This window comes from Poecilia mexicana, unplaced genomic scaffold (genome assembly GCF_051168715.1).
Source record: "Poecilia mexicana isolate PSO_F unplaced genomic scaffold, ASM5116871v1 scaffold_9, whole genome shotgun sequence".
Taxonomy (NCBI): Eukaryota; Metazoa; Chordata; class Actinopteri; order Cyprinodontiformes; family Poeciliidae; genus Poecilia; species Poecilia mexicana.
In genome coordinates, this window is record NW_028263378.1 from 22,614,676 (window position 1) to 22,627,478 (window position 12,803).

Below are 12,803 nucleotides of genomic sequence, written 5' to 3' on the forward strand. Positions count from 1 at the left end.
AAAATATGTGTTGTTTGCGAATCATTGATGTTTTGCCAATTCAAGTCATTAGGCCACTCTGGCATTCCATACACATCAGAGGCGCTAATCAAAGATAGTATGCCCTTCATATTTTCTACTAACAAATTCACACTGGACACATCTGCTCAGCAGCGGGTTCTCCAAGGTACAGAAACCAGGAATTGTTTTTGAAGCCGCTCTTTATTCTGATGGATTGACATATAAAACTTCACACAATTGAACAGTAACATGCTAAAGATTTCAACTGACAAGATGCACCACACCACCAAGAAATAACCTACTAGCAGTTTTCCAACCCTCCATATTATCAACCTTTACCGGAGGCACACTCTCAGACTTGTGCAACAATATTGGGTCATTTATTTTTATGATAAACCAAAAAAGGCGTTTCTGTGAGCAGGGAAAAATAAGGGAAATGCATGAAGCACATTCATGTCAAAACTTGTTTCTTTTGGTAGTGGAAGATGAAATCATCTTCAAAAAGTAGTTCTCCATGAAAGATGATGAAGCTCTTAAGCAGCCTAGTTACCACACACAGCTCAGTCTATATTCATTTGAGCTGTGCCATGATATCCGCTCTCATCTGCAGCCTTAGGCAATACTTATGAAGACGGAGAGGAATCCTTTTTTTCCTGCCACTGGTTGAAAATCTCATCGCAGCAGAGTCTTTTTCTTCTTCTCTCTTCCTAAGTGCTTGATGTAGTTCAGAGGCCTTAGTGAAACCTCCAGAACATCTAGAAAGGAAACATAAAAAAATATCAACAAGTGAAATCAGTCTTATAACTAGTTGTACAGACAATCTGTGTGTAGGCTTCCGACAAGATACGTTGCTTAGACAAGAACTTTAAGGCTTGATACCTCTTCGTCCGATTACATTTATTCTCCTTTGGCAGAGTAAAGCAGTCTTGAGAGACAAATTCCCTCAAGAGAGAGCGAGGAGGACTTGGTTTCTTTACATTTTTGATTTGAACTGCCAAACTGCGGGATCAGAAAAACCCAAGCAGGATTGTTCGTCTTGTATTAGATTTGACAAATTCACAAGCAGCAATAAAGTCACACATCACAGTTTAGGAATGTGAATAAAAGCATGCAATATGTGAAAGAAACATTTTTACCGGCTCGTGCAGTCACAGTGATAGGCTGTCTTGGACTCCATGTTTGTCAGATTATATTTCTTCGCCAAAGGTGGAATTTTAAATTTACAATCATCCAGATGTTTGAGGCTTCGGCACAGGAGCTCATTATCTGACGACGCCAAAACGAACAAACATCTTTAAACGAAGTTTCGACCATCTGAGCCAAACTTTCACTCAACTATACAAAAGGAAATTTCCTAGGAGGTTCAGGAACAGCCTAGAAACCACAAAGTCTTATAAAAAAATGGATGATGTTGGAACATAGAAAAGCCAGTTTAGCGTTAGCATGTACGAAAAGGTTGTTGTCCAAGAAAGAAGCGCCTGCTCCAAATGTGACTTCCTAAAGCATTACACATATTTGCAACTTTCCACATGGCGCCAAAGAATTTTTAATAACAGATTTGGTTAAAGATAAAAATTAGGTGTTTGTTCACAATGACAAGAGTGTTTAGCAGAACTAAGAAGAGTTGTCAAATATCTATCCAGAATTAGGCCAGAAGCCTGATGACGGCTGCAGAAACTCTAGAGGTTCTTGCTCAAGAACATTTAAACAAATATTAAACAAATAAACAAACTAGGGGGTATATGTATGTACATGTACACGTAAATTGGAATATGCATTTACAAAAAGACTTGTTTGTCAGAATGAAAGTAATTTTTGAAAGTAAAGCATTTGAAATAAATATTAGTTGTAGTTTTCATTCGGCCAAACAACCAGAAATGAGTATTTGCCAGTAAAAAGCTGAAACTGTCATGTCATTATTCACTGAAAATTCCCACAGAGACAAGAAAACGTCAAAACAGAACTTATAAAATAGTAATGTCACAACTGAATCCAATATAAAATATTCACAGATGAACTAGTTAATTTGAATTTCCTAGACTGTTAAAAGCCGACCAGTCAAATGGCATTTCAGGAGTCATTTGGGGATTTAGTAAGAAGATTGTGCAAAAAGCTCCCGAAAAGAAATAAGAATTGAACAATATTTATATTCACCACAAAGAGAAGCAGAAGCTGATGTTGGTCTAATCGCTGCATGTGAGCAGGCCATCCTTTTGCTTCAAAGGTAACCGCATTCACTCACCTGTCATATTACGTTTCTCATCGTTTTTTACCAGGACGTTCTCTCCACAGATCCTTTGGGTGGTAGTATGACCCAAGGGCTGCTGACCTGCCTGCTTCCACAATACATGGAAATCCAACTGCTTTTGTGGTTTGTCCTTTTTATGAAGAGAGGCCATCATCTTTTGTTCTCTTGTAATGGGGGTTGCAACCGTAGCTGCACTCCAAACAGTTGCTAGAGTTTCCTGGCTGGATGTTCCTGCTTTATATTTCAAACGTGTTCTCTTATGATTGACTGTCAATCCCCCTGCATATGTATTTGTCGGCATAACGGTTGTTGTGGGAGTTGCTGTTTGTTTTACACAGATTTTACAGTGCAGCCGAGGAATGTCCCCACTCACAGACATGCTGGATCCACAGCATTTACCGTGCTTTGGGGCTTTCTTTTTATCTTTTGCTTGTTTGGTTACTCCTTTGACATTTGTTGAGTCTTCCTGAAAATTCATCCTCCTTGTTAATGCTGGAAAATGCGAAGGTATCGCTTTGGGTGATATTTGTGTCGAGGTAGTTGTAGGGATGGCTGGTGGAATGTTGCTTTTCTGTGCACCATCAGAAAAGTCCTTTCTCCTTTTCTTCATTTTGTCGCCTCTTTTCCTTGTAGAAATATGTACCTTCTTGACTGTTTTGGGTTTTTGTGAAGGTCCTTCTCCAGAGAGCTTTTCTTGCCTTTTGCATCCATTCCCCTTTGTCCTTCTGCGGTGAAACGTATCTCCTCTAGGTGGGTCTCTGAGGGCACATCTATGTTTAGATTGCGACGCCTTCCTCTGAGGGTTAGACACAGGCCTCTGAGATAAATGCTGATCTTTACTGCTTGTTAAATTCTTGCCGTCTGTGTGAACATGTTTGCCTATAACATCAGAGCTATTGAAAGGTTGGGGGCTTTTGAAGACGGCATAAGGAGCCTCACTGGCCTTTTTGCACCTACGGAGAGAAAACACGCACAGAGTGAAGTGATGAAATAAAAGATTGCATGAAAATGACAAAAAACATGAATTAGGATTTTTGGTCATATTCAAGTACAAAGAAAAATATTTATTACCAATTGACTAATTTAAAGGTACAGTAATTCATGTAAATGTGGTAAAGCTGTACAGGTACTCAAATTCTTGATTATTTTCAAAGTTTTCCCAAATTAAACAGCTCCACTGCTTTACAAGAGCTAGTTCTTAAGTGAATCTGTAGTTGATCTTAGTGCAGAGCTGATTTGGCATTTGATTATTGTTCTAATTAGACAGATAAAAAAAAAACTAAAGAAGCAACACCACTTATTTAGAAACAGAACCACTTTGGTGGATAAATTCCCTTTTTCATCCTAATAATGCCAAATGTACTTGTTTTTCAAAGATATTTTTGTATGTCTAGTCAAATCACACCACACTAAAAATAAACTAAGGTTAAAATATGAACTTACGGCAGCAGTGATGCAGCTTAACATTAAAATCGCATCAAAATATACACTCTAAAAAGAAAAAAGTTGAACCAACTTAATTGAATTGCTTCTGTAGGTAACAAGCAATTCAATTAAGTTTATCCAACTAAATTTATTAAGTTTAACCAATTCAATATATTATAATCACCCAACTCAATTTGTTAAGTCAGTCTTACTCAAATCATTTAGTTTACTTCAAAAATGGTAAATAAACTTAAATAGCACTTTTGACCACTGAAAGCACATATTAACACATTTATTTAATGCTCAGATTGGTTGGCAACTTGAGATTAAGTACCCAGGGGACACATTAACATACGGCAGGAGGAAGCTGGAGTCGAACCGTCAACCTTCTGACTACAAAGCGACTGCTCTATCCACAGAGCCACAGTCGCTTACTGGGAATGTGTCCCTGTAAGCTTGAGTCATTGTGTCAGACGTGGGACACTGAATTATTTCAAGTAAAGTCAAAGTGAAAAAGGTCATTTAAGGAAAAGATTTGTGTATTTAGATGACACTGTAAAAAGATTATTTAAATTTAGTTTGGAACTTCTTAAAAGTTTGAGTTGACTTTCTGTAGAATTAAATCAAAGAGATTTTAAATGTTTATTAGAACAAAATAAATGATTTGAGTAAGAATGACTTAAATTTGTCATGTTAAACCCCCTTATGAATTAAGTTATAAAAACTTAGCAAATTGAGTTGGAAGAACTTAGTGAATTGAGTTGGATGATCATAATAAATTGAGTTGGTCAGACTTAGGATACAAAACTGGCGTTGAACTCAATTGTTTTAAGTAAAGTCAAAGTGAAAAGTTCCTTCAGGTTAAAGATTTGTAAGTTTTGAGTTAAATGAACACAAAAAAGTAAGTTGTCATAGCAAAAGCAAAATAATTAAGTTAAATTAATGTAAATAAGTCCATAAGATGAACTACAGCCAAAAACACTTTTTAGAGTGTACAGCTTACAATCACTGGTCAGGGATGTATAAAGGAAACTGCAGTTTCTGAAAGTGACCGATTGCTATGCAAATTTCTGCTCTAGTGGTCTTTATTTGCTGTTTTTAGACAGGATATGTTCAAGAGAGAAGGGAGGAAGACATGCAGCAACAGCAGGCGGTAAACCTGGGCTGGCTGCTTCGAGGACTAATAACCTCTGGATATGGACTTAGACCCACCATACTGCAACGCAAATGAGGCATTTTTGACACCCACGTTTCTTCTGCCCTCTGGTGGAGGAGCTTCTGTTGTTATTTCATATATCAGCAGCAGAAAGGGTAAAAATCCACCAAACATTACACAATATACACCCACACATAAGACAAGTCTCTACTGTTCTTCTTGAAATGAGAAAGAAAGGTAGTACAATCAGAGGAACATAAGATAATGCACCCACAACTCAGGCAGTAATGACTTAAATGTCTACTGCACACACTGGAAAGAGACTCTCTGTCTAAACTACAGCTCTGTGGCTCTTTAGGTGGTTCGCAGTGCCTCCTAATGCCTCTGACAGATAATATTACAGAACCCCGCAGTGTTTTGATATTAAAGGGCAATAAGGAAGACTTTTACCCCAAGAGTGAGTTTTTCAGTAGCATTACTGAAAAACAGTAATGCTACAAGATGTATCTCAAAATGGTTCAGTGTGTTCCTTTATCTGATATCAATGTACTTTTTGAAATTACTTGCTTGACATTTTGTTCCACAGTATAGAACATTGCTTCCAAGAAATTGCAACCATCCACCTCATTGTAAAGATTTGATCTTTGTCCTTTTTTTATTACTAAAAAAAAAAAAAGAAAAAAGAAATTAAATTCTGGTTATTTATTGTAGTAGGTGTGGGGAAAATGCTATATAGTGCTGTGTGTAGTGTTGGGAAAACATAGAAACATTATTAATATATGACACCTAAAAGCCAACACCTGATGTACCAATTAAGAAGCAAAATAATTTTTAGAAATCCATGTAATTGTATTTATTTATTTTTTTTTTTATATTCTAAAAAGAATCTAATAAATTCTTCAGGCTTAAGAGTTCATTTTCTGACCATTATTTCTTTGACTGTTAAACATTTGTAATTTTTTTTACTCTCCTTGACACCAAGATAAGCCTACAGAGCAAAAACATGGTTGAAATCTTTATTTAGAGTTTATTTAGCAAGTTTGAGAGAAAAATGTGGCTTAGTTCAACATCTCCATGAAGAAAATTCCTGTTTTTCTTAAAAACAAATGTTCTGCCTATAAATATGCAGTCCAAGCAACAGCATCAGTGTGTCTGCCTCGCTTACATCCCCCACCAGTACATCTGTGTGCAGTGCTTCAGCTGCTTCAGCTCAAAGCAGGGAACCTTCAGGATGTTGAAGAAGCTGTAGCCCACCATACTTGAAATGCTGTCGTTCATGCCCAGAAGGCACTGTCGAAACCTGACAAACGGAGAGCAGGCAAAGGTTAAGAAAATATTCAGTCACTCAAATACCATGTAAGAGCTCCGTACCGCTGCCTTGTTTTATTATTTTTCTGAGCTTGTACTTGCTTGAGCTGAATAATAATCTACTATCTTGAAAACTGACATGAAAAAAAGTAGAGGAATGATGTGGTGCAGATTTCAATATTATATGTGATCTCAGAATAAAACAGGATTCTCAATCACTGCAAAAAAAAAGGGGGGGGGGGATGGATGGATGGAAAGAAAGGAATGCCCATTGAATGACTGACATTATAGAAAACATGTTCACTCTTGAAAGAAACACTTTGCCTGGAAGACGTTGCCATGAAGTTAAATTGATAATAAAAAAAAAAACATCTCCAGATTTTCTTAAGCGTGTTTCAAATTTTTGAATGAAATATGAGGATGTCAAACCATAAAACTTCCAACATGTCGCCTCAAAGCATCCCTAGGTGCAGCCAGAGCAGTATGAGGGGATGTAATTTACTGCTTGCAGGAGTTTTCCCAGAAGGCACACATGTATGAAATCCAGAACTCACTTTAAGTGGTGCATTCGGAGTCTCACCTTTGGTCACACTCGCAGTGTGAGACTGTGAAGAAATTGGGGTTGAAGACTCCATAATTCACTGTGAAAGCTGGGATGATGTCTGAGCAGTGGTCGTGTTCACGGCAACACTTATCTGCTCTCTCGAACATGCCTGCGAACGAGAGCGGGACCTTGATGTCAAAGGCTGTTTGCATGAAGAAAGTTCAAGATTTAAGCTCAGTTAATGTGATTTTAATTCAAATTGATTTTGAGGTGGGAGGCAGCGGTTTTGAAATAAACCCAACATGTCTAAGGTGAAAAGAAAAATATTGCAGAGGTAAATGCATCAATAATGTATATTTGATTTCTCTTTTAAAACATTGGAACATCTACCATGACTTGCAAAATACTCATACGCCCTTTTCAGATTTTGTCACATTGGGACTTGAAAAGGATAGATGTTACCTGGTGCATATTTTTTCCCATCCTTTTGTCTAAGGATTAAAAACTTTTATTAAAAGATGGATGGATGGATGGATGGATGGATGGATGGATGGATGGATGGATGGATGGATGGATGGATGGATGGATGGATGGATGGATGGATGGTGTCCATTCGTATTCAGACCCTCTGAATCAGAACTTCTTATTGCCATCTTGTGGTCTTATTACAGCTGCGACTCTAGAAAATGTGTATTTTGTCAATTTTTTACTTTTTGTATTTTCAAATCAGCTCATGCTCAGTAAGAATGTACATGGAGAGACAGTGGACATTCATTTTCAAGTGCTGTCACAGATTCCCAATTTTGCATATATCTGGACTTTGACTGGGCCAGATGCCTTAAGGTGAACCTCCACCCCAGAATAAAGTCTTTTGCCGCTTTTTATTGGCTTGCTGCTGGGACTGCCCTGTATTTAGCTCCATTTACCTTCGTAATGTGACAAATTTTGAAATAAAATTTAAAAAATGCAAGGGGAGAATAGCTGTGCTGCTGCCTTGCACTCTTTTTCCTCACTTCATTGCAGTCATATGAAATAAATGGAAAATCTTCCCAGATTTTTTCCATTCTCCCAGAACACATGTAGCTGTAGGCTATATACCATAACAAATCAGTCCATCAATCAATCAAATTTTATTTGTATAGTACGTTTCAGCAACAAGGCATTTTAAAGCGCTTTTTATGATAAAAATAGAAAAATGCTAAATCATAGAACACACAGTCAACAACATTACATTTTACACATCAGATTATTGATTAATGTTTCATGGTTATGTTTCAAAAGTAACTCTAAACAGCTGGGGTTTCAGTGCAGATTTAAAGGAACTCAATGTTTCGGCTGTTTTGCAGTTTTCTGAAAGTTTGTTCCAGATTTGTGGTGCATAGAAGGAACAAGAGCAGACCAGAGTCAGAAGACAAAGCTGTAATATCTCAAACAGAAAAAGCTAAAAAACAAAAAAAAACAACAACCCAAGTTTAAATGCATCAATAAATTCAACATCCTCACCCAATTGTTCGTATCCGGCCGCTTTGCTTCCAGTGCCACACCACAACGTGCCTGGGAATATCCAGGATCGTTTCCTCCGGGTTTTCCTCTCTGTCTCATCAGTCCTTCTCCGCCCGGTGAGCTCCGGTGTGGGAACCACGGAACGTACGAGTGCGCACGGAGCATCCGGGAACAGCAACAGACTGATGCTAAACTTCTTTACAAGTTCTTGATCCCAGGTCTCATTCCTGTCGCAAAAGGCCCGATATCCTGCGGCAACATCTGGATTTGAATAGATTTCGCAGCCTGCCAGCCGCAGGTCGTCAGACCATTTGGTGAGATACAAGAAGCGCGCACCGTTGGCGCCGTGGCTCAGAAAGGTGAGAAGCGTGTGTCCGTCGGCTGGACTCGATCGGAGGCAGGACACACCTGGTCCAGGTGTGTGTTGTGTCTTGGAGAAACCGAGCCATGGTAAGACGAAAACAGCTCGAAGGAACCATCCGCTTTCCATCCCAATGTGTGGGCGAGCAAGTTCTTTAGGTGTAAGTTACCGTCTGCATGCATACATTCTTTTGCAATGACTGAGATCTGAGGAGGGATTTGTTTTTTTTTGTTTTTTTTACTTAGCAAATGCTTATAACTCTGACATAACTCAGGGAATGAAATGTGTTCTTATTGGTTCGTGGATTTTGAGAAATTTGACACTCATCTGATCACATTCCCGTGAAATATGAAATCGTGTGCGAGGCCTTAATTAGTCCTATAGATGGGACTATTTTTGTATGCGTCCTGTTACTGGGACACAGCATAACCTGATTTGCTTTTAAGTTAAATGGGGCCCAAAATTGTATCAGGACGCCAAGATTGCATTGCTGTGAGTTTGGAATGAACTCAACTAGATGGAAACTCTAAATATGTAAGATGGCAAATAAAGCTGTGCTGTTACAGCACTCACTGAAACGTTATTGTGAATGCATTACATTGACGATAACTGCTTCATAATTTGGCCACACCAACTGTGATGAAAATGTATTTACTTATGTAGCATCCAAGTAATCTTTTTAACGTGCAACTATAATTATATTACAGCAACTGCTGCGATTTGATGGATCTATTCTTTGCAGAGGCAAAAAAAAAAAAAAAAACATCAGAAAAGAACATATCAATTTTCTTAAGGTTTTATTTGTCTGTGTAAACTTAACTTTCTGCAAAACCTTTCCATGCAAAGTTATTAGCAAACATACAGATTTCAACTTCATGCACTATCTATGTACAAATACAGAGATTGAGGAACATTCCACAGAACTGTCAGAATCAGGTAGGAGGTGGCTATAACTTTAGCTCGGAGAGAAGCCTTTTATTTGTTTTTTGTTTTTTTTTGTCGATGTTTTTACAAGCGATTGATGATCACCTCATCATGATCACAGTTGTTGATGTAGCACAGTGTAGAACTAGGTCATTGCCATATCTGGGCATTGCTCTTTACTGAGAAAACAAGACACTGGTAAGCTTCGAATGCGCATGTACAAGATCTCTCGGTTAAACGCTAAGGTCAGTCTGCTACTCGCAGACATCTTATGTCGACGTGCTCAGTTGACTTTCTGTCAATCCTGTGTGTACTAGCAAGCCGGTTCATCCAGATTAAACCATAGTAATCGTAGTCATGCAGCGTATGGCCTCCACATCAGTAGGAATCATGGTGAAAACTGTAAACATTAATGAAGGTACAATAGTAGTTATTTATAACAAAGCGTAAATGTATATATAGACAGATAGTGATCTATCTATATATATTTACATCTTGAATCACAAGACATTTCCATGCATAGAATTTTTTTTGTCTTTGTTGTCACACTGGAATAACTTGCAGACAATTTACTGTATAAATAGAGGTCATTCCACTGTGTAAGGTGTGCTTTCCTTGATTTGCTTTAATTAGTGAACAAACACTCACTTAAGCCTTGGATAATCAGGGTGTGGAAGAGAGCGAGACAGGGAGGAGAGGGGAGAGGGGGCATGTTCGGGGTAAAAGCGGGCTAAGAATGCCCCAGGCACATGAGAGTCACAAGCACAGTGCATGCAGGTATAGACTGCACATACTTTAGACATGACTTGCTCCGTCTTCTCTCTTCTGTAAACATGTAGCAGACTTGACCGTGTGTATTCAATGTAAACAGTGCAGTAAAAAAACCCTCTGAGGCGTCAGAGTGAACCGCGAGCTTTGAGCGAGCAGAGGTAGCAGGACGTTATTCTATTCGTTTTCTCTTCATTCTTTTTTTTTCCCAAATAAACTAAATGAAAGATCAGAATCTTGGATCGCTTTCCCCGGTTTCTCTTAACACATAGTTATTACGCCCTACAAACGTAAAATAGCACACACGTCTTGAATAACACTACAGAAAAACTCCTGTCAAACTATATAAGTGTGCTAGAATATATATATATATATATATTTTTTTTTTTTAATTTTTTAAAAACCACAAATTAACAGCAACTCATTACAGATTTTTCTAGCTCATGGTTCACTCACGTATGAATCATCTGTTGTATCAGATGTCTATCCTATCCTGAGCAATGTATCATTATGTAAACATTTCTTTGTGGAAATATACAATATGTCCATACAGCCGAGTTATTTTAAGGTGCAGCTGTGGCCTGGCATGCTTATAGAGCTCTATATGTTTCACATGGCAATTACGTCATGAATTTGAGTTGTGGGCCCAGTTCGAAAGCCTTCGTGGGCTCAGGCGATGGTTCTCATGCCATAGCATATTGCTTTTCCTGATGTGTTCCAGTGCAATTCACGCTTCATTTACTTCAATGAAGAATGTGGCACTACGAAGCATTTCTGAAGGCCTTTTTTTGTTGTTGTTGTTGTTGCAGCATTTTTTCATAACAGTTCCTTTGGGTCGCGTTACTGAAACTTCGGATTCATTTACACAACGTGATTTGTGCCAGAAGCAAATTGTGTATAGGTGACCAAACTGCTACTATAAAAAAATAGGGGATTATACGGGAGAAGGAAGAAACAGTGCCTGCGTGTTTGGTTATATTAAAATCTATATGGAAACAAAACAACAACAGCAAAAAAAATAAATAAATAAAACTACATTTGTAAAAGTGCAACAAGACATGAATGCAAACTGATTAGGTGCGAGCCCATGCTGTATGTATGGTTAATCGCTGACGATGTGGTTCTCGTTCAGTAAGGTGTGCCAGCGCTCGATCCTCTTGTCCTTGTTCTTCAAACACTCGTACCAGTGCTTCAGCCTCTCCCCTTTGGCGGTGATGCCCAGCTGACAGCCGCCTGTCAGAGAGTGAGGAATTAGAGCTTTTACTGCATCACAGCAGTGATGTGTAGAGCTTTGCAAAAGTGTTCATATCCCTCAACCTTTTCCTTAACATTTTACCATGCTACAACCAAAAACTTCCATGTATTTTATTTGGATTTTACTTTGTGAAAGAGTCTGTGACAAAGGAGCGCGTACTTGTGATGTACAAGGAAAATGATATAAGATATTTAACCCATGAGAACCCTTTTCTAATCGAATACCCCTAAATGAAATCTAATGCAACTAACTGTATTGAAAAGTCCTACAATTACTAAACAGAGGTCAACTGTGCGTAATTTAATCTCGGTATAAATCCAGCTGTTTTACATAGGCATCAGAGGTTTCAAAAGATGGAAGATGGTGCAGTGGTCAGGTCAAAACAATACTGAACATTCTGCATTTTCCCCACCCCTACCAGTGCAATTTGGTAGTGGCAGCATCATGATATGGTGATGCTTTTCTTCAGAAGACGACTGATTAAAGTTCATGGGAAGAAGCTAAATGCTGAGTATCTGTGCAGAACACTTGCTTAGAGATTTGCAAAAACTGGGATTGGGTGTTCACCTTCCAGCAGCACATCAACCCTAATCATACAGTGAAAGCCACAATTGAAGCTGGTGTTTGTAACAAGGAAAAATGTGCAGAAATTCAGGGGGGTGCGAATACTTTTCCTTCAAAGTAGATCAGATATTCACCTATGTAATCGTTGGACTTCCCAATGTCATAATCCCACACAGAGATGTCTAATGTCTTCTTGGCCAGTTCACTGTGTTTGATGTCGAAGCTGAATTCCTAAAATATGATCGAAACATAAAAAAAAAAAAAGTTCTTAACATTTTACAAATAGGCATGAATTGACTCACTTGATGAAAAAGATCGTTTAATTTTCTTGCTTTCTAACCTCGTTAAACTCTGGGTTTAAAGTCCTCTTCTTGATTTGTGTTTTGCACTTGCCCTTTTTCCCCATGTCAGGTTTCAGGCATCTGCAAATTACACACATAGTGCACAAAGTAATTTATGCCTTTACTGGAGTCGTTTAATTAGAGTGCAGAAATATATATACATATATTTTTTTTCACCGCCTCAACCTACATTTTGACATATGGATCAGAGTATCCATTAGCATCCATGGCAGCCAAGTGAACGCAGCGTACAACCCCCACGATGAGGCGATTCAGCTGGGTGCTGTACATGAGGGACATCAGAATACGACCGCGCTCCTCTGCATCCGTGCCCTCCTTCCCTGGCTGAGACACAGCATGGGGAGACGTGGGGGGAACATAGTTGAGCAGGACTGAATATTAACAT

The 12,803-nt window shown here is 38.5% G+C and overlaps 2 protein-coding genes across 2 annotated transcripts in view; both read right to left on the minus strand.

Moving 5' to 3' along the window:
* Positions 1–200: 200 nt before the first annotated feature.
* On the minus strand, positions 201–8,691 carry LOC106921230 (uncharacterized). Its single transcript, XM_014992775.2, has 7 exons — positions 8,185–8,691; positions 6,718–6,850; positions 5,995–6,129; positions 2,243–3,201; positions 1,137–1,266; positions 880–999; positions 201–755 (listed from the first exon to the last, which is right to left on the minus strand). The coding sequence occupies exons 1-7, from the start codon at positions 8,672–8,674 to the stop codon at positions 572–574; spliced, it is 2,151 nt and encodes a 716-aa protein (XP_014848261.2). The 5' UTR covers positions 8,675–8,691; the 3' UTR covers positions 201–571.
* Positions 8,692–9,325: 634 nt separating this feature from the next.
* The window catches only part of LOC106921231 (rabphilin-3A), a 28,752-nt gene continuing 25,274 nt past the window's right edge, over positions 9,326–12,803 (minus strand). Inside the window, exons 16-19 of the mRNA XM_014992776.2 lie at positions 12,588–12,742; positions 12,397–12,478; positions 12,191–12,287; positions 9,326–11,470 (exon numbers count right to left, since the gene is read on the minus strand). Coding sequence (XP_014848262.1) covers positions 11,340–11,470; positions 12,191–12,287; positions 12,397–12,478; positions 12,588–12,742 — 465 coding nt within the window. The 3' untranslated portion in view covers positions 9,326–11,339. The remainder of the gene's footprint in view (positions 11,471–12,190; positions 12,288–12,396; positions 12,479–12,587; positions 12,743–12,803) is intronic.

Excerpts from the sequence above, each read along its gene's own strand:
- LOC106921230 (XM_014992775.2), bottom strand. The coding sequence starts at position 8,674 with ATGGAAAGCGGATGGTTCCTTCGAGCTGTTTTCGTCTTACCATGGCTC. Across the intron at positions 6,851-8,184 it reads GGCCGGATACGAACAATTGG|GCATGTTCGAGAGAGCAGAT; the intron begins GTGAGGATGTTG and ends TCTCGTTCGCAG. Across the intron at positions 756-879 it reads AAATGTAATCGGACGAAGAG|ATGTTCTGGAGGTTTCACTA; the intron begins GTATCAAGCCTT and ends TTTCCTTTCTAG.